This window comes from Acanthopagrus latus, chromosome 5 (genome assembly GCF_904848185.1).
Source record: "Acanthopagrus latus isolate v.2019 chromosome 5, fAcaLat1.1, whole genome shotgun sequence".
In the NCBI taxonomy this organism is placed as follows: Eukaryota; Metazoa; Chordata; class Actinopteri; order Spariformes; family Sparidae; genus Acanthopagrus; species Acanthopagrus latus.
Genome location: NC_051043.1, coordinates 29768538 through 29794337, shown reverse-complemented (window position 1 = coordinate 29794337; position 25800 = coordinate 29768538). Strand labels below are relative to the sequence as shown.

The following is a 25800-nucleotide window of genomic DNA, read 5'->3' as shown; positions in this document are numbered from 1 at the left end:
CCAAAGTCTCTACAGACATCTAAACGAGCATTGTGGCTTTTCAAAATAAATCAGGAAGTAATTACCAAACTGTACGAAATCAAGCTGAACGAGTCACTACTGAGGATATCCAAATATTGATGATGTCCTGCCATCCATAATCTATGACATAATTAGAAGCATATGTTTGATTTGTAATATAAAAAATTCCAGAAACGATAAATCTGGTGGAGCAGGTGCCCAGACAGCTTGGATCAGCACGACTCCTCGGCTGCACGGTGATGTGGAGGAGTCCAGGTTCCATCTCGTGTCGCCTAATATTTCCTCTACACCAGTGAGAAGAAGATAAAGTAGCAGAGGAGCAGTTTTTATTCCTGCAGTCCAACACAACAGAACCGGACAGGAAGTGAGCCCAAATGTATAATTCATCTTTTGTTTGGCTGCAGGCCGTTTTTGTTCGGCGACTGTTTGAACCCGAATTAAACTAATGAGTAAGATATTAAGTGCACAATCGCTGGAGGCAGAAATGGAGAATGTGCAGCACGATCAGCTGATTGTAAGTATTAACATGTTTAAAACAGCAACACACACACATAGACACACACACACGCACATCAAGACTCACATGACTGGTGTGTTTGCTACAGCTGACGTAGCAAACACACAGGATAGGAGACGACCACCTGCACAGTGACTTGATCCAATTCATTCTGCTCATTACGGCGCGGACAGCCGGCCATTTGTGGATAAATAACAGACTGGATGATGATACAAAGATTCATCAGGCAGCTCTTTTATGTCAGAGATGAAGGATGAACCTATTTTGTCTATCGTGCATCTTACTGTGTGTGAGTTATCTGGAGCTGCTGCTGCAGTCTGAGCTAATGGGAATCATATTTGAGCAATGAGGGTGCACGAGTCAGAACAACAGCCGGGTAATCACACAGAACCGAGCAGACTCAAGTCACCATGCACCGACCTTTGGCTTCCTTATCCCCACACAGACAAGAGCACAGGAGAAAACACGGGTACTTTTTTCTCCGCAGGTTGTTAGAAAATTTACCTCTCATGCCTCGCTGTGGAAATGGATTTTTGGAGGGCAACGGTCATACCTCACATTCCCTGGAGCCTGTGATGGTGTATGTGTAAGGTCCTGTCCCATTAACCAGCACATCCATAGTCTCTGAGTGTGACGGCTTGTAGTCCACATAGTACTCTTGCAGCGGCGAGTTAAGGGAGCGCTCGGTCTCACGAGCCTTTTTCTGGCGCTTTTTAACCGCCGAGCGCTGCTGGAGCTGTTTGATGCTGCTGGGGTAGCGCCTCCACGACACGTAGATCACCAGCAGAATTATGGCCACGGATAAGAGGAGGGCAACGCTACCTGCTATGATCTTGTGGAAGGACACATACTCGGTGTCTGGCAGGGGGATGGTGGGGGAGGCCAGGGAGGGCGTGGGGGAGGCTGTCCTGTTCCAGATCAGCTTCTTATCCACCACAGACTGCGTGGGCAGCGGCAGCAGCTCAGGTGGAAACGCAGGAGTGAGGGGGGGTGACGTGGTTGAGGGGATGGGGCTCGGCGTGGCGGTACAGATGTTGTAAGTCTCCACTACATCTGTCACTTTCTCCCCTTGCGCCTCCTTTGGGCCGGCACAAATCATGGTGGTTTCCTTGTTCCCCTTAAAGGCCTGGAGCCAGGCCACCAGGGGACATATGTTGGGGTTACAGTACCACAGATTACCAGCCAGACTGATGGTGGTGAGGGAGATCCAAGCCTCCACCGTCTGCTGAGACACATTGCTCAGTTTGTTGGAGTCCAGGTTCAGAGTCTGCAGATTGGGGAGGCACTGAAATGTACTCGGGTCCAACATTTGGAGCTCGTTTCCTGACAGGTCCAGCTTCTGCAAGGAAGTCCACATCCAAGGCAGGCCCTGGGTCAGCAGTCGGATCCGGTTCCACTGCAGGTAGAGCGCCCTGAGGTTGGTCAGGCGCGGGAAATGACCAAAGTTGATCTTTGAGAACTGGTTGTGCTCCAGGTGGAGCTCGATGAGCTTCAGGAGTCCTGCGAAGGCGTTCCTCGTGAGGCTCCGCAGCCGGTTGTAGCCGATGTCGAGAAACTCCAGATTACGACAGTCGAGGAAAACTCTCATTGGGACGGTTTTTAACGAGTTCGACCTCAAGTGCAAACTGAGGAGTTTCCTCAGACCCACAAACTGGTTGGGCTGCAGAACCTGCAGTTTGTTGTAGGAAAGGTCAAGATTACGTAAATTGGGGACGTCGTGGAAAGTGTTGTTCTTCAGCAGCGTGATCTTGTTGGAGCTCAGGATCAGTTCTTTGAGCCTCCTGATGCCGTGGAAAGCCTTTCCATCCACGGCACTGATGTAATTATGGTCGAGGTAAAGCCAAACCAGTTGACTCAGGCCTGCAAACTGGTGAGCTCTGAGGTTGGCCAGGCTGTTGTAGCGCAGGGAGAGGCCCTGAGTGCCCACAGACACGTTGCTTGGCACGTCACGGAAAGCGTTGGACTCGCAGTATATTATTTTCCCATCGCATCTGCAGCTCTGAGGGCAGGGACGCTCACGGATGGCGCTTGGAGCGGCGAGCAGCCAGGCGGGCACCACCACCGTGAACACGAGCCATCGGAAGAAAAGCACGAGGAGTCCTGCAGACACGGGGGAAAGTGACAGGAAATCACACCGGGAGCATTAGACACAGGCTGGAGCCAAACATGAGAAGCCACACTGAGCTCTGATGTGTCAACAGAGGAGGTTATTCACAGCCTCCTTCATTTGCATCCCTCTGTTCCTCACACACACACACACACACACACACACACACACACACACACACACACTTTGACTGTGGTAATGAATCTCAGTGATGCTCTGGACACACTGAAAGGGGATTAATCTCCACATGCATCAGGCTTCATTGTCAAACAGTAGTGGAGAGACAAACCTTCCTCCAGCCTGCAGACAGTCATCCTTCATGCAGCAGAGACACTTTGCGCACAGAACCGGAGCTCGGAACATACGTACCCATGTTTGCGCGGTGTCGGCTTCTCCTCATGTCTCAGGGCTCTCCGGTGCACTCATCCCGGGTCCACATGTTTAGACGCACAGCTGGACACGCACCGGGGGGGACGCCCGCCTGCCTTCACGGGGAATGTACGCACTTCCTCGGGATCCGCTTTGCGCACGGCCGCACACCTGTCGGAGATGTGAGCGGCTCCAGAAGGTGTGCATCAACCTCTTGCCTGTAGTTTCCTGTGTTACCGCGCAACATCAGCTGGAGGCTTCACGTCAGACCGCCACCTTTATTTAAAAAAAAAAAAAAAAAAAAAAAAAAAAAGCCCTTGGTTGAGGCAGAATGACACCGCTCAGAGCAGCGCGCTCCTGGAGCCTTTCACGCACATTTCAAACGCAGGTGAAGTGGCGGAAAAGAGACTGAAAAAGAAATCTGAGAGGAGGAGAAACTGTCCTCGAAATCCGACAAGTTGTCCCCCCCGGAGGAGCTGAGGAGAGCGGAGCAGAGGAGGCGCAGTGTGCCGAGGATCAGAGCTGCTGACCGCGGCATCAAGAATAAATGAGTTGTATAGCAACAGGAATGAAGCTGGAGGAGGATTACTGAGCGCAGCGGCGCGTCTCAGGACAGGACGCCCTCTGCTGGCCAGAGAGGAGAGAGGAGGGAGGAGGAAGGAGAGGAGGGAAGAGAGGAGAGGAGAGAGGAGAGAGGCTAGAGGAGAAGAGAGAGGAGGGAGGAAAGAGGAGAGAGCAGAGGAGGGAAGAGAGGAGAGGAGAGAGGAGGGGAGAGAGGCTAGAGGAGAAGAGAGAGGAGGGAGGAAAGAGGAGGAAGGAGAGGAGGGAAGAGAGGAGAGGAGAGAGGAGAGGAGGGAAGAGGAAGGAGAGGAGGGAAGAGAGGAGAGAGGAGAGAGGAGAGGAGAGGAGAGGAGAGAGGAGAGGAGGGAGGAGAGGAGGGAAGAGGAAGGAGAGGAGAGGAGAGGAGGGAGGAAAGAGGAGAGGTCATGTATTCGGTCTGTATGTGTGCAGTTATGGGACTAAGGTAACTAAGTAACTAAGTACTCAGTTACTTGTAGGCAAATGTTGTTCTCTTTACTCTCTAACTTAACAGTTTTCCTTCCTAATTTATTTGGCAGCTTTAGTTACTCGTTACTTTGCAGATTACTTGAAAACATTTTAACATGAATTTATTCCATCAGCCAGAAACAGAAAAAACTCTGATAATTGTTCACGTCATCGTATACAAACTATACAAACATGTGAAGAAAGGTAATAAAGGATCATTTACCATCAGATTTTACTCAAGTACTTTTCAGTGTTGGTACTTTTTACAAAGCTGTATCATCAGAGTATTTTTACTGTTGCATCATCAGGAACTTTTGTATCCTGCAATTTAATCAGTTTACAGTTAAAATCACATCATATTTTACTTGTTGGTTATATTCTGTATGATTGTCTTAAACCTTTGAAGTTACTTGTAAGTAAAGATTTCAATTTAATGTAGTGAAGTAAAAAAAAAAGTACAATAATTACCTGAACGGAAACAAAGTAGGAGAAACTGTGTAACAGAAGTCCTGTCAGAGGTAATTAAGCCTGATTAGACATCAGTTCTGTTGTTGTTCCTGCAGTTCACAGCGTTGACGTGGTGTTCTGTCGCCTGACCCAGGATCAGCAGCAGCCGTGTTGTGTCTGATCACGCTGCTCCTGCTCTGAGTCGCACTGCAGCCCCCCTGCTGACCTCAGAAGACCTCCCAGTGGTTTAAATACGAGTCTTAATTAGAGCTTCACAGGCAGGAGGACCTACAGTGAGAAGGTCAGCTCGTTAAGGGCCAGTTTGTGTCACCTGAGGAACACTAACGAGCCGGAAACACAATGTTCAGCGTCTCTTATTGTATCTACAGGATCCAGATGTCGGCCTTTATACAGTAAAACACTCAAACATTTCTACGTTCGCTTATTAGTTTCTTGTAGTTTCTGATGTGTAATAAGCCCACTGTTTGAAATTTAAAAGAGCAGTTCACACAAATTCAGTAATCCTCCACACTGATGGAAAGCACAGTGTTGTAGCTGAGGACATCCAACGTAAACCAAGTCTTCAAGTAAGTTAAATGTACATAAATGATGAGTGTCGGTGACGGTGGGATGAGTAACATGCTCACCTCAGTCAAGTTACAGAGACTCATCGTAGTTCTTGTGACCTCAAATATGATCTTTTCCTAAACTTAACCAAACTGTGAATGTTTGACAACGTTAAAAACAGTCCAACATTTATAAAACGTCACAGCATGCCGACTGTTTGTCAGCAAGCCCCTCATGTACAGAACTGACCCGTAGATCACAGGTTGGGAATGTGTTGTCCCGCCTCACACCGGGTGCATGTTAACATTGTTAGCTTACCAGCTGGAAGATTTTTGGTCCAGTTGCTTCGCTGTAGCACAACAATCTTTTCAAATCAGTCTTGGATCTCTTCCAGAGACGAGACCGGACTTCTGACATCTGATGTTTCTTTTTTTGGTCTGCAGCTGCTTCAGTTGTTTAGCAGAAAGCTGCAACTCTGTTTTACTGTGAAGCTCCAGAACTGTTTATATCATCAGGAGGAGGAGAGGATGAATTTATATGATCAGGAGGAAGAGAGGATGAATATATATCATCAGAATATATCGTCAGAGTTTACATTTTGGATGAACTGTTCCTTTAACCAGAAACACTAAGATGTTGCAGGTTCAACGTGCAGCGTGTGGTTATTTTTTATCTCACTTATTTGGTGATAAATATAAAAATATTTTTTAATCTGCGTCAGTAAAACTGAATTCTGTCTCGTCATTGTAAACAAAGTGCTCCGGCCTCGTGATGGGACTTTGAGTCGAGGTCAAAGTCGTCACTTCTAATGGCTCCCTCTGCCGCTGTGCTTAATGGGTTACGTAATTAACGCTGATGGACATTAATGAACGTTTGACCGCCGATCGCAGATAGTTTGTGACAAAGAAATCGAAACACAAAAATAAAACTGATGCATCTCGCACTTCAGCAGCAGTCCTTGATTTAATTTTCACTGCTGGATCAATCCGCTAACTGGAGTTGAAGGACGGGGCAGGGAACTACACACACACACACACACACACACACACACACACACCAAGGTGACTGGTATAATGGCAATTACAGTACCCAATACTCTGTGCACAGCAGCATCCTTCACTGAACGACTTCACACTCACAGAGACGAAGCTTTCAAACCGACTGCGACATTAACAGAGTGTGTTTCATTCACTAAATCTGTGTCAGACTCAAATGATAAAAAACACAAAACATTAATTAGACCAGATCATCACAATGGACAGTAACACAACACGTTTCTGTACATGTATTTCTTTTTTACCACTGTGAGAGTACCGCCTTGGTTTTGCAGTATTTAGAAAGAAAAGTTTAGCTCTCTTGCTGTGCTTACTGCTTTAATTAAGTCTTCCATCAGTCAACTTTCTCAATGCAAAAGTTCATCATTACATAAATGTTTCCAACAATGTTCAAACCCTGAGAAATCTGTGGTTTTAATCAAGTCAACTGTTGGTTTTCACCTCGTCTGTGAGCATCACTGTCTGAGTCATCAGTCATGGCGGCTGTTAAACAGCGAGGAAAACAGCTCCCATGATTCCCTTGAGACCTTTTGTTTTGTTATGATTGAGAGACACCAAGTGGCAGAAATTACTTACTGTGCACTGAAGGATCATAAACCAAAACTCTGATGACGCGAAGTCTGAATTCTTCTTTCTATCTCAAGTGCAAACATTTTAAACCATTCGGCACATTCATCCAAACCTGCTTCAGAGATGAAATGCAAACTTTTTGTACTGTGGTGAGAAACATTTCTAATTTCTTTACGTGACGTTAAATCCACTCAGCTGATGCTTCAAAGGTAATAGACCTGCCAATCACAACACAACAGGGCAGGATTATAAGATATATAATATAAAGCTCCTGTTTTGTTCTTTAAAGTAAGGAAGGACTGTCAGTGATGCTAACTGTAGCTGCTGTTAGCTAGTGGCCTCCTTTAAAGTGACAACGAGGAACTTTTAGTTTTCGGACAAAAGCTGTACGACACCAGCGCGGTTGGATCACAGTGAGATATGCGATGCGTTCGTATGTGATTTAAAGGGATATTCTGGGGTAAATTTTATCCATCGTCTAACACACCGTGACACTGAGAAAGAGCCCCCGAGAGATCAAGTTAGCATCGAGCAGTAATCGATTACCAAGAGCACTGAAATGATCAATTCCATTCTTTTCCCTGTCAGCTCTCGATAATAACTGTTTAAAACTGGTAGGTCAGACACATATGAACTCTGATTGCATTTCCATGGAGTAATAATCATACATTTTCATCCTTGAGCTGCAGAACTTTACTACACTCGGTAATCGACTCGTCAGGGCTTCCCCACAACAGGAAGCTGCTGCAGGAGAGTGGTGAGCTGTGTTCTCTTTACAATAGCAATCCGGCTAAGCTAGCAGACACATGATGCCTTGAACTATGTGCTAAGACCCTGTTTGTACTGTTGCTGAGGTTTGGTGCTGTTCTGAGTATTATTTGTGGCTTTTTGACAGTAGTTTCTTGTTGGAGGCGTATACTGCAGTGTGTTGTTATCGTGTGGTCATTTCTGAGGTTGCAACATAAACTAGCGGTCTGCAAACTTGATCTCTCGAGTGTCACAGTGTGTTAGACCATGTATTAAACTTACAATGGAACGTCCCTTTAATGTGTGATATATGTGATCGGACCTCAGCACAGGTATAATTAACAGCCGTCTTTTCGCAGGTCATTTATAATCATCAGAGGAACCACAGACTGTTTCGTTCTCACTTTAATAGCACAGCCAGCGTTTGGTGTTTAATATCATTATACCATCTCTGGATGTGGCTGGAGGCTAGTTGGTTAGCATGCTAACTTCAATAGATATCCCTGTGGTGTAAGATGTGAGAACTGTTATTTCTTCTGGTTGTGATGATAGATTGAGTAAATCTTTGGATATCTTGAGCTGAGGTTCCTGCCACCCCGGGCCTCCCTGCTGGACCTGCCCCTGTTTCCTCTTTATCTGCAGCTCAGAGTCATTTCCATCTGTGTATTTTGTCAGATCTATTTTCGATACACAGTAATGGGCAGCCAGAGACTCTTCTGTCTTGTTCTCATGTTGTACCCGTCTTTAACATCACGCTGCTGTGCAGTTATCTGTTGTGCTGCGTCCTCTTAAAATCTGGCCTGTTCATCAATTCTGCTTTATACTGTTGAACAAATCTGACATGACCCACTTTCACATTTCATCTGGCTTCTTTTTTCTGGGGGGTTATTTGCTTTTGCACGGATCAATAATTAAGTTTCACAGTATATTAATAGTGTAACTCCCAACACTGGAAGGAATATCACAGTATTAACTGTATTTTTTATTTTTTTAAAAAATTATTTTCCACTCTAATGTTTTCCTGCTTTTTATCTCACAGCTGCCGGGTGTCAAAACATCCTTCAGATAAAATGACTTGTGCTTCTGTGACTCTGTAGCTCTCGACAAAGTTCCCTCAAGTCAAAATGAAACCCTGCGAGAGAGCAGACTGTTGACATGAAAAGCATGAAGCCACAGCCGTAAAACAAAGGTATGGCACCACCGTATGCACTCACCTCGCTTTGCAAATAACTCAGCCTCCAAATTGCTTCCTATGAAACTTTAATGACTGTCTGTGACTGACTGAGCCCTGAATAATAGAGCAAGGGAAGGACCTGCTTCTTTCTTGAAGCATAATGAATCCCACTGAAACACACTGTGGAAATGTATTTTTTTTTTTAAAAAAGTGAAATAATCAGCACAAAACAGCATCAAAGGATCTCTTCATTCTCTGACCCTCACTTCTAAATGTGTTACTTCAATTATCCGGCGAATTACACACAACACTAGCGAGCAGAAGGTAAACATTTCTGAGACAGAGGGCTCGTCCCGAAACATCTGGCGCTTCATCCCCCGCTGCGTCTCCACTTCAAATGAGGCACAAAAAAAAAAAAGAAAAGCACTGCACACACTTCTCTGTCTTTTTGTCTGGTAATATACTCGGCGCTGAATATTGACTCTGCTCTGATTATATGTATGAAGCGATGTCCTTAAAATTGATCCTCATCTCACAACGGCTCAATCGATCGTGTCGTGCATGCTCCATTTTTAAAGTTGGAGGATGCTCAGAGAGCTGAGAGGACTCCTGAAGTTTTCAGATTGCAAACTTAGAAGTTGTTCCTCTGACCCCATTTCAGATTCAGTTTTATTTTTCAGAGAACTGTTTTTTCTTTGCACGGTTCTCCACGAGGTTTGGGAGGAAAAAAAGGTGCTTTAAAAACGCGCCTGGTTTAAAGGTTAACGCGCTGCTCTTCAGAAACGTTCGACGGATGATGATGATTCAAAACTCTCGCCTACCTTTTCACACTCATGCATAAGAAAACACACTTCTGCATTGAAGTCTGTGGGGATCTGTTAGTGATGCATTATACAGATGATGATAATGGCCCTCTGCATTTAAATCCTGCATCACACAGTCCTAGATGTGTGTGTGTGTGTGTGTGTGTGTGTGTGTGTGTGTGTGTGTGGGGGGCGATGAGATCGAGGACCTACATGCAGAAAAAAAAGACTTTTCTAAACCAGAATATCAAACGAACCATGAGGGGCAGCAGGTCAGAGACGGACGGAGAACGAGTCAAACTTCATGTCTAAAGCTCTTCATCAAACACACAGTTAGAAAGAGCTTTACATCAAAAAATATACAGATGAATGAACAAAAGTCACCCGATAAAAACTGGAAATGTGTTGTAATATTGGGAAATGTTCAGTGTTGGGCACAAGTAGGAAGTTTCCCTTTACTTAGTTACGTTACTTGTTATATTACTACATTAGTTTTACGTACGTGACATCTCGTCCATGACGTAACAAACCCAGAAACGAGCTTCTTCACATCACTGTGCTGTCGTGTCAGAAGCTTCAGTGATTCACACGTCGTATTCTCGTAAATCTTTTTGCTGTTTGCACAAAGTTTGCCACAGACTGCACTCTTCTTTGTGTTTGACTGAGACATTCCTGCCTCCCTCATCTTCCGACTTTTAGCCTTTAGCCTGACGTGCCGCGCATACACGCCGTCATAATTCAGCCTACAGCAATTTGGCAAAGCAGTACAGCTGCATTACTTGATATATTAATTGTAATATTTCTGAATTTGAAGATGTAGTCCTTGTCTTGACCTTGTGATGAACTATGGACTGTAAATCAGGCATATTCAACGATTCTTAGCCAGACAAAAGTAAAGTCCCACAGCTCTGAACTTTCACCTCGTCTGGGCTGTAAAACTGTGAAAAACAAAACACCTTTTAATAAAAAATATTGTATTTTTGTGCCTGGACGCAGACAAAGGGCCAGAATGAGGTTGTTAAAGTGCTGCTAGTTGAAGAGAGCTGCCGTAAAAGATAAGTGGTTACGGCTAATGAATGACTGACAGTGATATATGACTGCGTAATGTGCTGCTGCCCAACACTAGAAATGATATAGGAATGACACGAGGCTCTCAGGAGGCTCTTGATCATGACGGCACGGGACATAAACACCGATGGCGTCCTCCTCGTCTTCGCTGTAGCTTGGTGAGCTAGTCTCTCGCTAACTGAGTGGATCCACACTTCCTCCTGCACAGCGAATAAAACAACACCAAGCTCTGTGGATTATCTCCAGGAACTAGCTCATGGTTTCTGTAAGGAGATATTGTGGGGTTTTTTGACACTTTGAGCTCTGCATGCTGAGTGTTATCTGGTTCAATTACACTGTAGAGAAGGCAGACATACATCCAGATGCAGTGCAGGTGAGAGCAGAAGTGTGTGTTTAGATGTGCAGGTGATGTGTTCCTGTCTGATGTGTGTGTGTGCACAAACGTAAACACACAGAAGAGTGACGCAACCTTCCAGACGTGCTTTCATGATACTGCAGCGGAGGACAACATGTTACTGTCAGCAAAGATGCTCCCGCTTGTTCCGTGATACAATTATACAACACTTTGTTGTTTATTAATATATATAAACAATGAAGTGTGATATTATATTGGCAGAGTTATTAAATCTGAGACTTCCTGAGAGCCTAAACTGACAATCTTTTCTCCTTTGAGTCATTACATTTTTTTTTAAAAAGGGCAGTTTAATGAGATTATATTCATCCATCATTCAAACTGTGTGACATTACGTATCTTTTATCGCCACGCACTTATAATTACAGCCGACTATAATTCCATTAAACATCCCTTTTTTTTAATTTGTGACTCTGTGAAGTGCGTCGCCTCCCTCGGATGTTATCACACAGAAACAACAACAACAACAACACGTCTTTTTTATTTTTTAATTATAATTTATCTTCTAAATAACTCAACTTCCACTCGTTCAGCATCGTTTTTTCATTCCCCTTCGGTTCGTCAGGCTGCCGTTCAGTTTGTTCCGCCTTGTTTTTTTTTGTTTTTTTTTTACGTGCCGAATGAAATTAATGAGCTGAAAATCTAATGAAGCACCTGAGTTTAACTCGTAGTCGTGTATTTGCATGATGTTCTGAAGCCCCTTCACTCTGTCGGTAGATTAATGGGTCCTCAGGCTCTCAGTTAAAGTCGTTGTACCGTGTTGATAACATTAAAATACTGAACATTTCAAACATTCGTAAGATTAGAAACTGCAGAGAAACAGCTGTCATATATCAGAACAACATGATGCAAACAGGCGGACATCTCTCTCTAACTGACTGCACCTGTTGCACTCACCTGAGGCACATATTGTCTTTTTCACTCCACTACATTTATTTAACACCTTCAGTTACTTTGACGATCACGTGATGCATCAGAGCAAAAGTAGTGATTCTGTTTAATAGCAGTACTGATTATGTAAATATATTTATATATACACACACAGGTACATGTTTGGATAAGTTACTTTTACTTGTACTTCTGAAACTAAAGTGTATTTAACATCAGATATTTTTACTTTTCATCTTTCATGACGATATCTTATTTTTACTCAGACGTGACATCTGGCCGTTATGTTCACTGGGTCGTACTGTATCACTATATTGCACCTTGTATTATACTTTATTTCTATGTTATACTGCACTGGGTTAGTCGCAGTGATGGAATGTAACTAAGTACATTTACACAACTACTGTACAATTTGAGTCACTCGTACTTCACGTATTATCTCGTTGTTTTCCTTATCCTATCCTATCTTAACTTATCGTTTTCCTATCATATCCTTTTTCTGTCCTATCATATAAAAGAGAATTTAAGATTTGGCCATAATCTGCTGTTTTGCATCAACACTGGTTTTAGTTTGTCGACACGTCTTCACCTTTAGAAAATATGACTCGGTGAGAGGGGTAAGAAGTCCGTGAAAGATGGCGGAATGGAGGAATAAATCTATCCATCCATCTGTCCGGCCATCTGTCTGTGTGTGTGTTGAGGAGAAACTTCAGATCCAGTTTGGTGTGTGTTGTGTAGATAGCACCCAGCACAGCAGGCCTTTAACATGTGAGTTCACATGTGCGCTACACAACATGTACAGCCAAAGTTCCACTTGTTGTAACTTCCTAAAGGTCGTGCAGTTTAACATAATGGAAGCTGGACAATCAATCTTTCTGGATGGGTTTGAAACAGGATAATTGTGCATCAAAGTGTGAATTATTATCCACTTTTCCTTCCTTTTTTCCTTCTCTATATGTCGCCTGTAATTGTCAGTTAGAAGATAATAGCTGCCACCTTTCTGGAGATGATTATTCAAAGATCCGGCAGGTTATTTTCACATAGGTTCTGGTGCAGCAGTCTCCTGATCACTGACAGTCGGTGCAGCGTTCTTCTGTTGCGCAGCTGCAGCATCATTACCGAGCAGCACATTTTATTATTTTTTTTATCCCGCTCTTCATGTCCACACTTCTTGAATGACATGTGATCTCCTGAGACGTGTGTGTGAGGCAGCCTTTGAAAAGCAGATTTTGTTCCACGTTTCAGCTGCAGAGTGTGCCGCCAGGACTCTGAGAGGTATTATCTTAAGAAAATGGCTCATTGTCTCTACTACCTCTCAGATTTCCTCCCTCCTGTGCTGTTCGTGGAGCAAATCTCACAGAATCACTTCCTCTCGGTACAATCCACCACAGGCATCGCAGGAAATCATGTTTGAAGAGGAATATTACCACTCCCAGACAAACATTGGAGTGAATTCATTAACTCATTTCTTTAAACCACGAGTGATCTGGAGGCTGGTTTCTCTCTTGGCAGTAGGCGTGTATTTGCAGACAGTAGTGGAAAGTAATTCAGCAATCAAGAACTATTCTTACAGTAAAAGTAAACAAATGTTCCTAGCAGGATTTGCCTCTGGTAGTGGGAGGACGATGATGCTTATTTTCATTTTGGATTAATCTGCTGATTGTTTTGTCCACTAATCGATTGATTGTGTGGTTCGTAGTATTTACAACAGTTTCCACCACAGGTTTTATGTAAATTAAATCAACAACAGCACAGTTCAATCTTTAGATGAGTTTTCTTAAACGTACTACAAGGATCTTTACAACATTTTGCTGTCAGTGCTTGTGTTCTTCTTCTGAAGGAGCATTTTTCATGCAGCGCTTCTAATTGTGATGAAGTATTATTAGAAGAAGACACACGATCATACGACACAGTGAAAGTCTAAGCGCTGTATCGTAGGCAACTGGAGGTGTTTCAGTTTCTTGAAGATGTTTCACCTCTCATCCGAGAGGAAGTGACCTCACAGAGTCGTTGTGAGCTCTGGGTGTCAGAGTCGTTAGACCCACTTCACCTTCATGTGGGTTGCTAAGTCCATGAACACACGAACCAAAACAATAATTTTCCTCCGTCTTCCGCTGCGTCGTTTCAAGTATATTTGCATCCAAACAGATCCATTGTAAACAACTCAACAGGCTTTAGTTCATATTCCAGGTCTAGGTGTTGAATTTGATTGAAAATGGAGAAGAAGAGATGGAGCATGTACATAAAGCTTGTGTGCTGTATACAAGCAGACAGTAGACGGAGAAACCGAACACAGCAGGAAGACGATCATACTTTTTCACTCAGCGTAGTGGCAGAGCAGCAGAGTATTCTGCCTAGTAACTCTAATAGGCTCCATATCTTCTGCAGCATGAACACAAGCATGTAGTCCGCCATTGTTCTTGTTGTTGTTTTGAGACGTTGCGGGGTTCAGAGGTCGAGGGGCGGGGCGATGGCTTCATCGATACATAACGTATACAGGTTCGCTGTCCACACGAGAGCGCAAGGGTGGCATTTTCAATTTTTTCAGCCTGAGACCAGGTTTAAAAAAAGCGTGTTTACAGGATCCACGTGGACGATCGGCCAAAACAATGCAAACATGCGTTTACACAAAGGGTCTGAAGCTTCCCCCTGCTTGAAGCTCACATTCAGCTGCTCTTTCAACGGGACATTTCTTTCCGCATGCACAAGGGGTTGCTGTTACCACACAGAACAACTCGGACTCTCCAGGCTGAGCAGTCAGAAACACACCGTCCACACAGCTGGAAACATCTGATGGATGTCTGCTCAGAGCAGACAAAGCAACGTGTGAAAAATGAGCATGAAATGACCACAGAATGACAGTTTCCCCTTCATCTCCTGTGTTTTTCTTCACCTCCCTCCTCCGGCTGCTGTCTCCTCTCTTCATGAGGCCCATTAATTTGAATACCAATAATCCTCCTGTTGCCACGTCTTCAGCAGCATCTCCAGACACCAGGAGGTGTTAACTCTTTATCTGCAGGACTCCTCCTGTTGCCTCGGTCGGATCGGAGCTGCTGCTTGTCTTCACACCTAAACTGTCTCTATAATTATCATTTAACAAGCTGCTGATGAGGACCAGAAACCCTAATTACCACACTTCCTGTTATTTCATTTTTTCTAATGAATGGTTCAAATTATTCATGAATGAACGGTGGATTAGGATCGTGCACCCCTTTATTCTGAACATCATCATCTCCATCATACGTCAGACGACACTGTGTCAATACCTGCAATATCTGTTTATTTTTCTGATTTGTGCCGATATAAGTGTTGTTCCTATTTTATTCTAAGGAACAATTTTATCTTTGTTAATTTATTCTTTTTCTTTATGATTACAGTTGTCTTGAGTCGTGAGTCATATTCAGCAGCGTTTATTATAACTGACCTGAGACTAAGAGCAAATTAAAATGACAGGAGGAAAATGTAGCTTAATTTACATCACAGCATTCATAAACCTATTTTTAATCCAATAAATTTAACAAGTAACATGACATTAAAGAGAAAATCATCCCCGTCATTATCATTTTAACAAGAAATACAGACTGGGGCCAAAAATCCCGATCACCAGACTTCCTTTAATTTCCTGTCAATTTTAAATGAACACATCATAAATAAATTATGCCACCTCCATATTTTGAGGGAACATTATTTTAGTTGCGCTGTCATCATCGTCCTCATCAGTGTCACCAGCAGGATGTTATTACACTGACATGTTGCACGTCGTTGATCAGAAGAACATAAACTGACATCATTTTTTAAATTAAATTAAGAAATATCATAGTTAGGTAAGGTAAGGTATTTTAACTGCAGAGCTCTTTAAATTCACACGCCAGTGGAACTGTATTCTGTTTATACATCCATGACAGTAGCCATTGTTAGCTTGTTAGCTCAGTTAGCCGTGCAGCTAGCCAGACTCCTGAAGGGAGCAGAGGTGTGTTTACACCTCTAGCAGGAGCTTTGACTTCTGGGAGAAAGAGGCTTTTCTTGTTGTCAGCAGATATCTCTCCAGCACAGAACATCAACTTCAAAACTGTCATTTCATCACATTCTGCTGATAACTTTTAGCCCTCGTCGATCCCTCTCAGGTAGATAAAACATGACAACGTGCCCTTCCAGTGGACAAATGAGGGTGAAGAACATCACTGAGCACAACATCTAACAGAAAGTGAATTAAAACAAGACATTATATTTATTTGACAGCTGAATATATAACATAATCACCCGATTTTTTCAGTTTGACGAATACCTGAAATGGTTAATGAATGACTGGAGGATCTGGATCATGCTGCCCCTTAATTCTGAACAGTCAATGTTACTTTAGTCGCCGTGTCGCCTCTGATTAAACGCACATCATTTCACATCACAAGAAAAATAAATCAAACACATAAATGCCATGTTGCCCCCTGCTGGGCCGCGTAAATACAGCCGAGCTCACATCACAGCAGTCATTGTCCTATTTCACACAGATTTAAACAGAACATGAAAGAAAAACAAGATTTCAGCTCAGCAGCTGGATGTTGTCACGATCATCGTTTTAACAAGCGAGAGACAGGTAATGTCTCATTTGGATCATGCTACCGCTCTTATTTTGAAGGAAGGAAACATTACTTGAGCTGCTATGTCTTCATCTTAACTTTGTGTTTATGATCCTCTTAAAGCAGCTTTAAAAAATACATATTAATTATTATTTTGAAGCACACTTCAGGGTGGTCAGCACGTGGTGAAGTGACCTCTCTTCAAAACTTTCTGCGCTCTGCTGCCCTTTTTAAAAAAAATCATTTTCACCCCGGACCCTCAAACATCCCGAGTCCGCCACTGTGAGACACCTACCAGGAACATTCAGTTAACAGCTGAATACAAAACATAATTATCATTTTAAGAAGCTACACATGTGGAACAAAAAGACCCAGATTATCAGATTTCCTGTACATTTTTTAATTATTGATGAATGAATGTCAGATTTGGATCATGCTGCCGCTCTTATTTTGAAGGAAGGAAACATCATTTCAGTGTTTTCATTACAGGACCATGTTTATAATCCCTTATTCCTCTGATTAAAATTTGAATTAAATATTAAAAATATATTTTGTCTGCTGTGAATGCAGGAGATTTTATGCCAACATTTACCGGTATTTGACTTTCTTTTTTGTTGTTATTAATAATTCATATTACCCTCCTGCTGAGAGGTCCTTTACATACAACACACACACACACACACACACACACACACACACACAGATGTTATTTAACCTATAACACGAGCACAACAATGAAAACAAGACATCACACTCCAACAGATAATCCACTGACAGCTGATTATACACGCCTGATAAATATAGTGTTATATTAGAGGCTTATGTGTGTGCTTAAAGACGCCTCCGCCTCAGAGAGAGCAGGAGGGAGAGGGAGGGGGAGACATAGAGGATGGATGGAGAGAGAGAGGGGCTGCATGGAGAGGAGGGCTGTGCATCAGTCTACTGGCGCTCAGATGGGTTATTGCGCACACAGCAGGCTGAAGTGTGCAGCTCGTCCTCTCTCTGCCGGACAACTTGCATCCTTTTCTCAGTTTTTTTTTTCTCTCTTCTTGAGATTTGAGAAGACGTGAGTGATGCTGAGCGACTGTGAGGCTGCGATGTTTCTCCCGTGAGAGCAGTTTAATGTGCTCTTTATCCGCTTGTTTCAGAGGATTACTCCTTCCCTCAGTAACGATGGGTAAGTCTTGATGAGCAGTTTTCTTCCTTACATTTCTCAGCTGTGGCAGATTTATGAGTTCTAAACTGAATTTATTACATCTGAAGAAAGAAAAAATCAGATCTGCTGTAGCATGAAAGATTTTGTGTGTGTGTGTGTGTCTTCTATCTCTGCATGTTTTCTGCAAGTGAATATTTGCTTTTACATCTTAAAAGTAGAAAAACATCAGACTGTGATTAATTGTTCATGAGGCAGGTCTGCTGCCTCAGACCTCCAGCTGCTCCTCACTACATGATCTGCTCTCAGAAGAATTCGTTTCTCCTCTGTTCAGACGCAGTTTGCTCAAACAAACTCCCCCCCCCCCCCCTTTGACTGCCTGTGTCTCCCTATCTGCCCCCAACAGGTTCTGGGATGTTGGACTGGAGGTTATCGTGTCTTCTTCTGCAGGCAGCTGCTCTGCTGCTGCTCAGCGAGGGGGAGAGGATGTGCCCCTCCAGTTGTCGCTGCGAAGGGAAGATTGTTTACTGCGAGTCGGGCATCTTCCAAGACATCCCGGCGAACATCACCACGGGATGCCAGGGTCTGTCTCTGCGCTATAACAACCTGCTGGTTCTGCTGCCGTACCAGTTCGCTCATCTCAATCAGCTCATCTGGCTCTACTTGGACCACAACTCCATCAACGATATAGATGCGTTAGCCTTCCACGGTGTGCGCAGGCTCAAGGAACTGATCCTCAGCTCCAATAAAATCTCCCATCTGCACAATAAAACATTCAGAGCCATACCAAACCTGAGGAACTTGGACCTATCCTATAATAAGCTGCAGTCTCTGCAGCCAGGACATTTTTATGGGCTGCGAAAGCTTCAGAACCTCCACCTTCGATCCAACGGACTGAGACAGATCCTCATTCGTACCTTTCTGGAGTGCCGCAGCCTGGAGTTTCTGGACCTTGGTTATAATCGCTTGCGGAGCCTCACCCGCACCACCTTCTTAGGACTGTACAAGCTGAAGGAACTTCACTTGGAGCACAACCAGTTTTCCAGGATTAACTTCTTCATTTTCCCACGCCTCACCAACCTGCAGGCTCTTTACTTGCAGTGGAACCGCATTCGATCCATCAATCAGGGCGTGCCTTGGACCTGGCAGAAACTACAGAAACTGGACCTGTCAGGGAATGAAATCCAGATCCTGGACCCGGCGGTTTTCCAGTGCATGCCGAACTTACAGACGCTCAACCTCGAATCCAACAAGCTGAGCAGCGTGCCTGTGGAAGCTGTGGCGGCGTGGACGTCGCTCACCGCCATCAGCCTGGCAGGTAACGCCTGGGACTGCAGCCCCAGCATCTGCCCGCTCATGGGCTGGCTCAGAAACTTTAAGGACCCCAAAGACATCAGCATGATCTGCAGCAGCCCCAAGTCTGTGCAGGGCGAGAGGGTGGTGGACGTGGTGAGGAATCACTCGACCTGTGGCGACTTGTCAGATGTGTTATCAACGACTGCCCTCTTCTTCATTCTCACATCAACCCAGGCTGTGAACATCACAGATTACCTCTCTCCCTCCGCTGCCACACACCTGGATCAGACCGACTCACCTGTGCAGGGATTAACCCCGCTGTCTGTCCGTCCGACCGCAGCAGGCAGGAAGACGACGACCGTGAGCTCCATATCAGCCGTCTCCCTTGAACCCCCGACATCGTTTACCCCAGAGCTACAGTTCGAACATATGGCTTTCCATAAAATCATTGCGGGCAGCGTAGCCCTGTTCCTGTCAGTGTCATTGATCCTTCTGGTTATTTATGTGTCGTGGAGGCGCTACCCCAACACCATGAGGCAGCTGCAGCAGCACTCAGTCAACCATAAACGCAGGAAAAAGGCCCGCAAGCAGGAGCAGGACCTTAACTCTCAGCTGCAAGAGTACTATCTGAGCTACCACTCGAACTCTGAGACGATGGACACTTTGGTGAACGAGAGGCCGTGCACGTGCACCATATCGGGATCCATAGAGTGCGAGGTCTGAGGTCCACCTTAAGAGACTAGAACTGCAATTTGTGAAGCAGAGGTAAATGGTTTTTCCAGCAGATTAAGTGGCTTTATCTCTAATGTGAGGTGACGGATTCTGCAGCTCTGGGGGAAACACTTCGGGACATCGTATAATATAATTATGTGCACAGAAAACAAGACTGGATTGCGGAGGTATATTTGGAGCTAATTGTCACCCTGACTGACACGGGAACAGTGGCGGGGTCAGCCAGGTTAGCTGCGTGTAATCTAAAGACTGGATCTCTGCTACAGTAGACGTCAGCTCTGTACAGAGGCTGACCTTAGTCTAACTATATCGCCATAGAACAAACCAACCAACAAGGCCACTTTTTACATGCTAGTTCTGTTTTTTTTTTTTATCATGTAGCTTGTGGACAAATATAGGATGTGTGTGCGTCTTTGAGTGTATGTGTGTGTGAGCGTGTTGTGGGGGTGATCTCCTGAATCTTACTGACTGCTGGTTGGAAGAGATGCAGCACTTTTTCTTCCTCACAGATACAGATTGGTCCCATCAAACTGTTTCTGCATTCGGCACATGGTGCAGCAATTAGAAGGAGCACTTCTGCTAAAAAATAAATAAATAAATAAATAAATAAATAAATAAATGAAGTGAGCAATGGCAGAGAGGGCATCTCGTCCTGAGATCTGTTGCATGAATTCATCCTCCCTCCTGCAGATGCTTCTGTCTTTTATCAAACCATCAGCTCTAATTGATGTATTTCAGTTCATTGTGGAAAAAGCCCAACAAACAAACTGTTCTTACGGGCACAGTTCAGGTGAATTTTTTAGAATTCAGTCATCATCTCCTCCGCCCACGCTGATGGAAAGCAAAGTTTCGTAGTCCACAAAACAAAACAACAACACAAAGAAAACTCATTTAACAGCTGAAGTAGCTGGAGACTTGTTTTAAAACGTTGAAAACGACAGTAATGTGTAAAATGGCTCCTGACCAGAGCGCGGACACCCGACCTGAGCACATTAGAAGCAGATGGCCCTGGTTGCTCAGATGGTGGTCGAGTCCTCGCGGCAGTGGCCCGGGGTTTAAATCCGACCTGTGGCCTTAATGCTCCACATCATCTCCTCTTCCTCATCCCATTTCCTATCTATCTTTGGCTGTACCATCACAATAAAGCCATGAAAACCCCCCAGATATATGTATGTATATAAAAAACCCTAAAAACAATGTCAAGGGAAGGTTCAGATTCACTCACATCAGCTTTTAAGACACAATATAGCTTTAAGGATCGCCTACGCTGTACACGTCTGTAATCAGGGTAAACATCTGTACTACTGTAACTATGGTAACGACCGTATGACAGGCTGCAGCTTACATTAACTTTGTCGAGTCGGGTCGTGACGTAAAAAACAAAAAGAAATGACAGAACGCCTCAGGCCCAATCCGGAAGTGGGGGGAGGAGATGGTGACTGAATTTTAAACTCTTGGTGAACTGTTCCTTTAAAACACACGAGTCTAATCTCAGGACTGATATTTTCCAAGCTGTAAAAAAAAAAACAACAGAAAAAAAAAATAAATCTGTCAGGTCTAACGAAGGCCTTGGTGTGTCAAAAATAATGCTGTCGGTTTTCATAAAGACTTTTGTATCGATTATTACTATCATTATGATTATGCATTGTTTGTGTAAAGACATGACAGTATGGGTACTAGGCATTCTATGTGATTATGACTGTGTAATTAAAAGAAACACTGAGAACTGACGAGAAGGTTTGTGTGTGTGTGTGTGTGTGTGTGTGTGTGTGTGTGTGTGTGTGTGTGTGATGAGAATATCGATGACTGGAGCTTCACATGGAGAGAAATCCCCTCTCTAAATCCAGGCATTGTGCTCCTGATGTTATACATTTCATTGGATTTGCTGCTGCGTGCGAGGGGGAGCTGACATATTTTCCATCATGTCGTCTCATTTTCTGGCTCTTGTCTCTTCTATCCCCTCGTGGCACGACGGTATTGACAGCGGTATTGATTGTATCTGGGTTACACACGTCCGACTCGGTGTTGGTGGCTCACTTCGGTCCCTGGGACCCAACAGAGCCGCCGTGGAGACGCCAAGTTTTGTTCCTTCTTTCTCCTGTGGGTTTTTGCTTTTAGTGCATGTGGAGCACGTGCAGGCGACGCCATTTCTGTGCTCGTCCACGATGGTGAAGAATAACATGAAAGTCCCTGAAACAGTTCATCCACAAATGACAACTCAGTCATTAGCTGCTCATCCATACGCTGATGGGAAGACGGTGAAGTTTCATAGTACACAAGATATTTCAGAGACGCTGGATGACATTAAATCATTTGAAGCAGATAATATATACATATATTTCTTTGGTGCTTATGTTGAACTGAATACTGTAATTGGTGCCTCCACACTGCATCACATTAATGTTGGCGTTCAGAGGGAATATGCTCTTGAGTGAGACGTGAAGATCCAAACCAATCTCTGGTGACTCTGTACAATAAACATGCAGCGGGAGCAGAAGGCTCGTGTTGCTCAAAGCTGACAGAATCTACCAGCACTTAAATCCACCAGCTAACACTTAATATTTCATACTTAATAACATACATGCATACATAGTAAAGGAACAGTTCAAACAGAAATGATAATTCTTACTTGCTCCAGTGCCGATGGAAAGTTGAAATGGAACGGAGACATTTTGTTGGTTACATCGTTTGGGGTAATCCAAGTCAAATCCCAGATTGATTAGAAATGTTTTTTATTGCGAATGTTGTGTGTGAACAAGCTCGTGGACCGTCTGGGTAACATTCTGGCAATTACAGGTTTAAGACCTGACTGTCACACTGGGAGGTGACAAAACTGAATGAACGAAAAGAAAATTTAATCTCAACAAACACAAGTTGCAACAGAAATGCATATTCATTTATTTTGATGATTGTGTTGGCAACCAAACAACCAAAAACAAAATAGCTGGATACAGTTGGCCCAGTCTGGGCCTCCAGAAGGCCCACGCTGATCTGAAAACATGTTGTGCACACACTTCAGACGGGGCGCCTGCTGACACTTCTAGTTTAGCAGCTACAGTGAAGATTTCACTTCACAAAAAGGTATATTTTGTCACCATTTTCGGTCGTTTTGTACTTCTTCAGTTGTGTAGGAGAATGCTACAGCTCTGTTTTGCTGCAGGGCTCCAGGAATGTTTCATGAACCACAAGAATTTCATTATTCAGTGAGCAGATAATGAGTGAATTGTCATTTTTCTTTGGGTTGAACTGTCCCTTTAAGAGTCTCCCTTTTATATAAACATGAATTCTCCGACTCTACTCTCCTCATGTGTGGTGAAAGGAAAAGGGAGAATAGAAGCAGGCTGCTGAGGGACAGAAGGTGTTTCAGGTCAAAGCAGTTACGCTATTAAGAAGATATCAGCCCACCTCAGTCTGTCTTCTTCCTGTCCTCTCCTCTCCTTTGCTTTTCTCCCTGCCTCATTTTTTCCGCCTTGCTCACTGAGGAGAGAAAATTAACCTACGCCAGGGGACATATGTGCATGAGTTAAGCCAGTGAGGATTAGGCAGTGCTGGTGCTACAGCTTTAAAAAAAGGTGTTTTTTCTCTTCCCGTGTAGCTCTCGTCTGAAAACAATAATCTATTGCTTGCTTCAGTCTTTCCCCACAGCTGCTGTTCTCAGACCTGTGCTGAGGTGAATTTAACTCCTTCTCCTTGTTGTCAGCCATTAGCATGTTCATACATCTCGTGTGCTGTGCGAGTAAAGTTTCTCACCGGTCAAAGGTTGTTCAGATAAGAATTTATGATCTCCCATAATTCACTTTCTAAACATGAGTCAGGCTTTCTTTAGCCTGCAGGCAGGCGTGGAGGCACGCTGCCAGCTGAATTCATATCCATATATTTCAGGTCTTATGATGAATTTCTTCCAACAGCCAATGGAAAAATCTCGGAGGCCGGACGAAAAATGTAATATGTACAGAACAAATGATTTGTTGATCTAATTTTGGCAGATATTGTAATTAGTGTTTGATTTGTCATATCGTGACTGATGAAAAGCAGTTGCCCGTGTTTCGTAATCTTTCGCTGTTGTACAGCTGAGAAAAGGGAGAATGCTGATGAGGGAACTCTGGTCTGCAGATCATTACTGGGGATGTTTGTTCAGATGAAAAATGTTGGGGGGAGATCAGCATCGACTTAGTGTAACAATGCACAAATAGAACCACACTCGACCTGCAGAATCTGAAACAGCAGCACAGCCTAATGCGCCGAGACGCTGAAAGAAAATGTCTTTTTGAGTTTACCACGGTAGCTTCTACCACGAGGCACTCTGAGCAGATGAGCAAAGCCAAAAACAGAATCAGAAGCATCGTGCCTGGAAACATCCAGAAATACAGCATGTTTTCCCTGTGCTTCCTGTAAATACTCACTTTGAGGGGTAACTTGTTCAACTCTCACTGACAGGCATGAAATTTTGATTCCCATCCCTCACTGGGGGAAACTATTTGAAGGTAACATGTGTGCAACGCTCTGCTCCTCTTTGCCAAAGGTTATGCCTGAGATTTAAAAAGGGAGAGGACATTTCAACACTGTTGCTCATGGTTTTATTGTCAGTAGACCTCAAACATATATATATATTAATTCCATCTTGCAGCTTGATTTCCATTTAGGAGGTGAGTAGTTCAGAGCTCTGAAACTCTTCTTGCTGAGGTAACACGAGGAGGTCGATATCATCACGTCTGTGCAGAATTTAAGGGAACGGTTCACCAAAAAATGAAAATTCATTCATGTATTTGGTTGTTGTTTCATTATACAAGCTTGTATTACATAATAATCATGGGTAAAAATTTTTTGAGGAGGACTAAGGACAAAATAGCTTGAAACAAGTGAAATGCTCTGACATAAAAAAACACCCAGCAACAAGTAACATTTGTCAGACAAAAACAAAGCACACACTTTATTGGCTTGATCTAAGCAGCGCAGACACGAGAGTCGTATCAATTGTTTCATCTAACTCAGAGCAAGAAAGATAATTAGCATACTTCCCACATATTGGGAACAGTTCCTGTCTGTCATGTTCCATAAATGCTCATTGCTCGTCTCTGTGAGCATATTTCATTAAAACACTCGCTGTAATGTTTGTACTTTACAGCCTACCAACCACTCGAAGGGATCTCTTCAAGGATCATTGAGCCAGAGAGCTCTTAAATAGGACAAAATGAGCTCACCAGACAGAACAGGGTCTTTCTTTCTTTCTTTCTTTCTTTCTGTCTTTCTTTCTTTCTTTCTTTCTTTCTTTCTTTCTTTCTTTCTTTCTTTCTTTCTTTCTTTCTTTCTTTCTTTCTGTCTGTCTGCAACGACAACTACTAGAATCACATCCACCCTCTTATGAATTTAAGGATGTGCATGTAGTCCTAGTAGCTTTGAGCTAGCTAGTCAAAATAATGAGTTCCAGGCTGTTAAATTCAAAATTAGCGTCAGCCGAAAATAGAGTCAGTCAAGTATGAAAGCATTCAAAGACAGTGGTCACAGTTTGGTCCGGGGAAAAGTTGCACTGTCTCCTCTGCTCCCCAAACAGGATTTCTTTGTTACTCCACCTTTTGTGCACTGTATGTCACCTGAAAAATTCATTTGAATACTAATGCTTTGCAGCTTTTGTCACTTGTCCCAGTGGACCTTCAAAGGAGAAAAAATTGCTCTGTGCTGCTTTGTTCACGTCGATGGTAAGAAAGACCTTACAGTGTGCGGTGAGAGCAAACTGTCTTTTGAATAACATCATTGCTCCAACAAGGAGACATTACTTAGAGTGCCACCACACAGAGTTCTCAAATAGCTTCCAAGAAAACGATTTTGTACTATAACATATTCGTACATTCATATTCATCTTTCCAATTCATTACCCACTGGAAACTTCAATATATACAGGGTCGCTTAATGAGAAGAAAGATGAGTGCTCTGCGTTCATGTTAAAAAGCAGTCGTAGACAGAAAAAACATTTTCTTTTCTTTCTATTCCTGTAATGTTTTTCACAATGAAAACACTTTACAGTAAAATCCTATATTAGATATCATACACACCAAAAATGGAAAGATTTATTCCACAATCTACTGTAATATAGTGTATTTTATGCGTTACTTCTTCACCCATAACAGCAGATCCCAGAGCCGGTTTTGATTTAATTAACATCACGAAATCATTTTCAGCATAAACCCAGTTAACAGCTTGACCTTTTTAGCTGCATTTTTACTTCCTCTGACAGAATGTCTGCTACACTTACAGC

General features: G+C 43.5%; 2 protein-coding genes across 2 annotated transcripts in view; one reads left to right on the top strand and one right to left on the bottom strand.

The window, feature by feature from the left end:
• The window catches only part of LOC119018864 (leucine-rich repeat transmembrane neuronal protein 4), a 54261-nt gene extending 49543 nt beyond the window's left edge, over positions 1-4718 (bottom strand). The window contains exons 1-3 of the mRNA XM_037096859.1: positions 4530-4718; positions 3015-3290; positions 1092-2638 (exon numbers count right to left, since the gene is read on the bottom strand). Coding sequence (XP_036952754.1) covers positions 1092-2638; positions 3015-3045 — 1578 coding nt within the window. The 5' untranslated portion in view covers positions 3046-3290; positions 4530-4718. The remainder of the gene's footprint in view (positions 1-1091; positions 2639-3014; positions 3291-4529) is intronic.
• A 12631-nt stretch (positions 4719-17349) lies between these two features.
• lrrtm4l2 (leucine rich repeat transmembrane neuronal 4 like 2) lies at positions 17350-21203 on the top strand. The gene is made up of 2 exons (XM_037098434.1): positions 17350-17543; positions 17926-21203. The coding sequence occupies exons 1-2, from the start codon at positions 17489-17491 to the stop codon at positions 19536-19538; spliced, it is 1668 nt and encodes a 555-aa protein (XP_036954329.1). The 5' UTR covers positions 17350-17488; the 3' UTR covers positions 19539-21203.
• The last annotated feature ends 4597 nt before the right edge of the window (positions 21204-25800 follow it).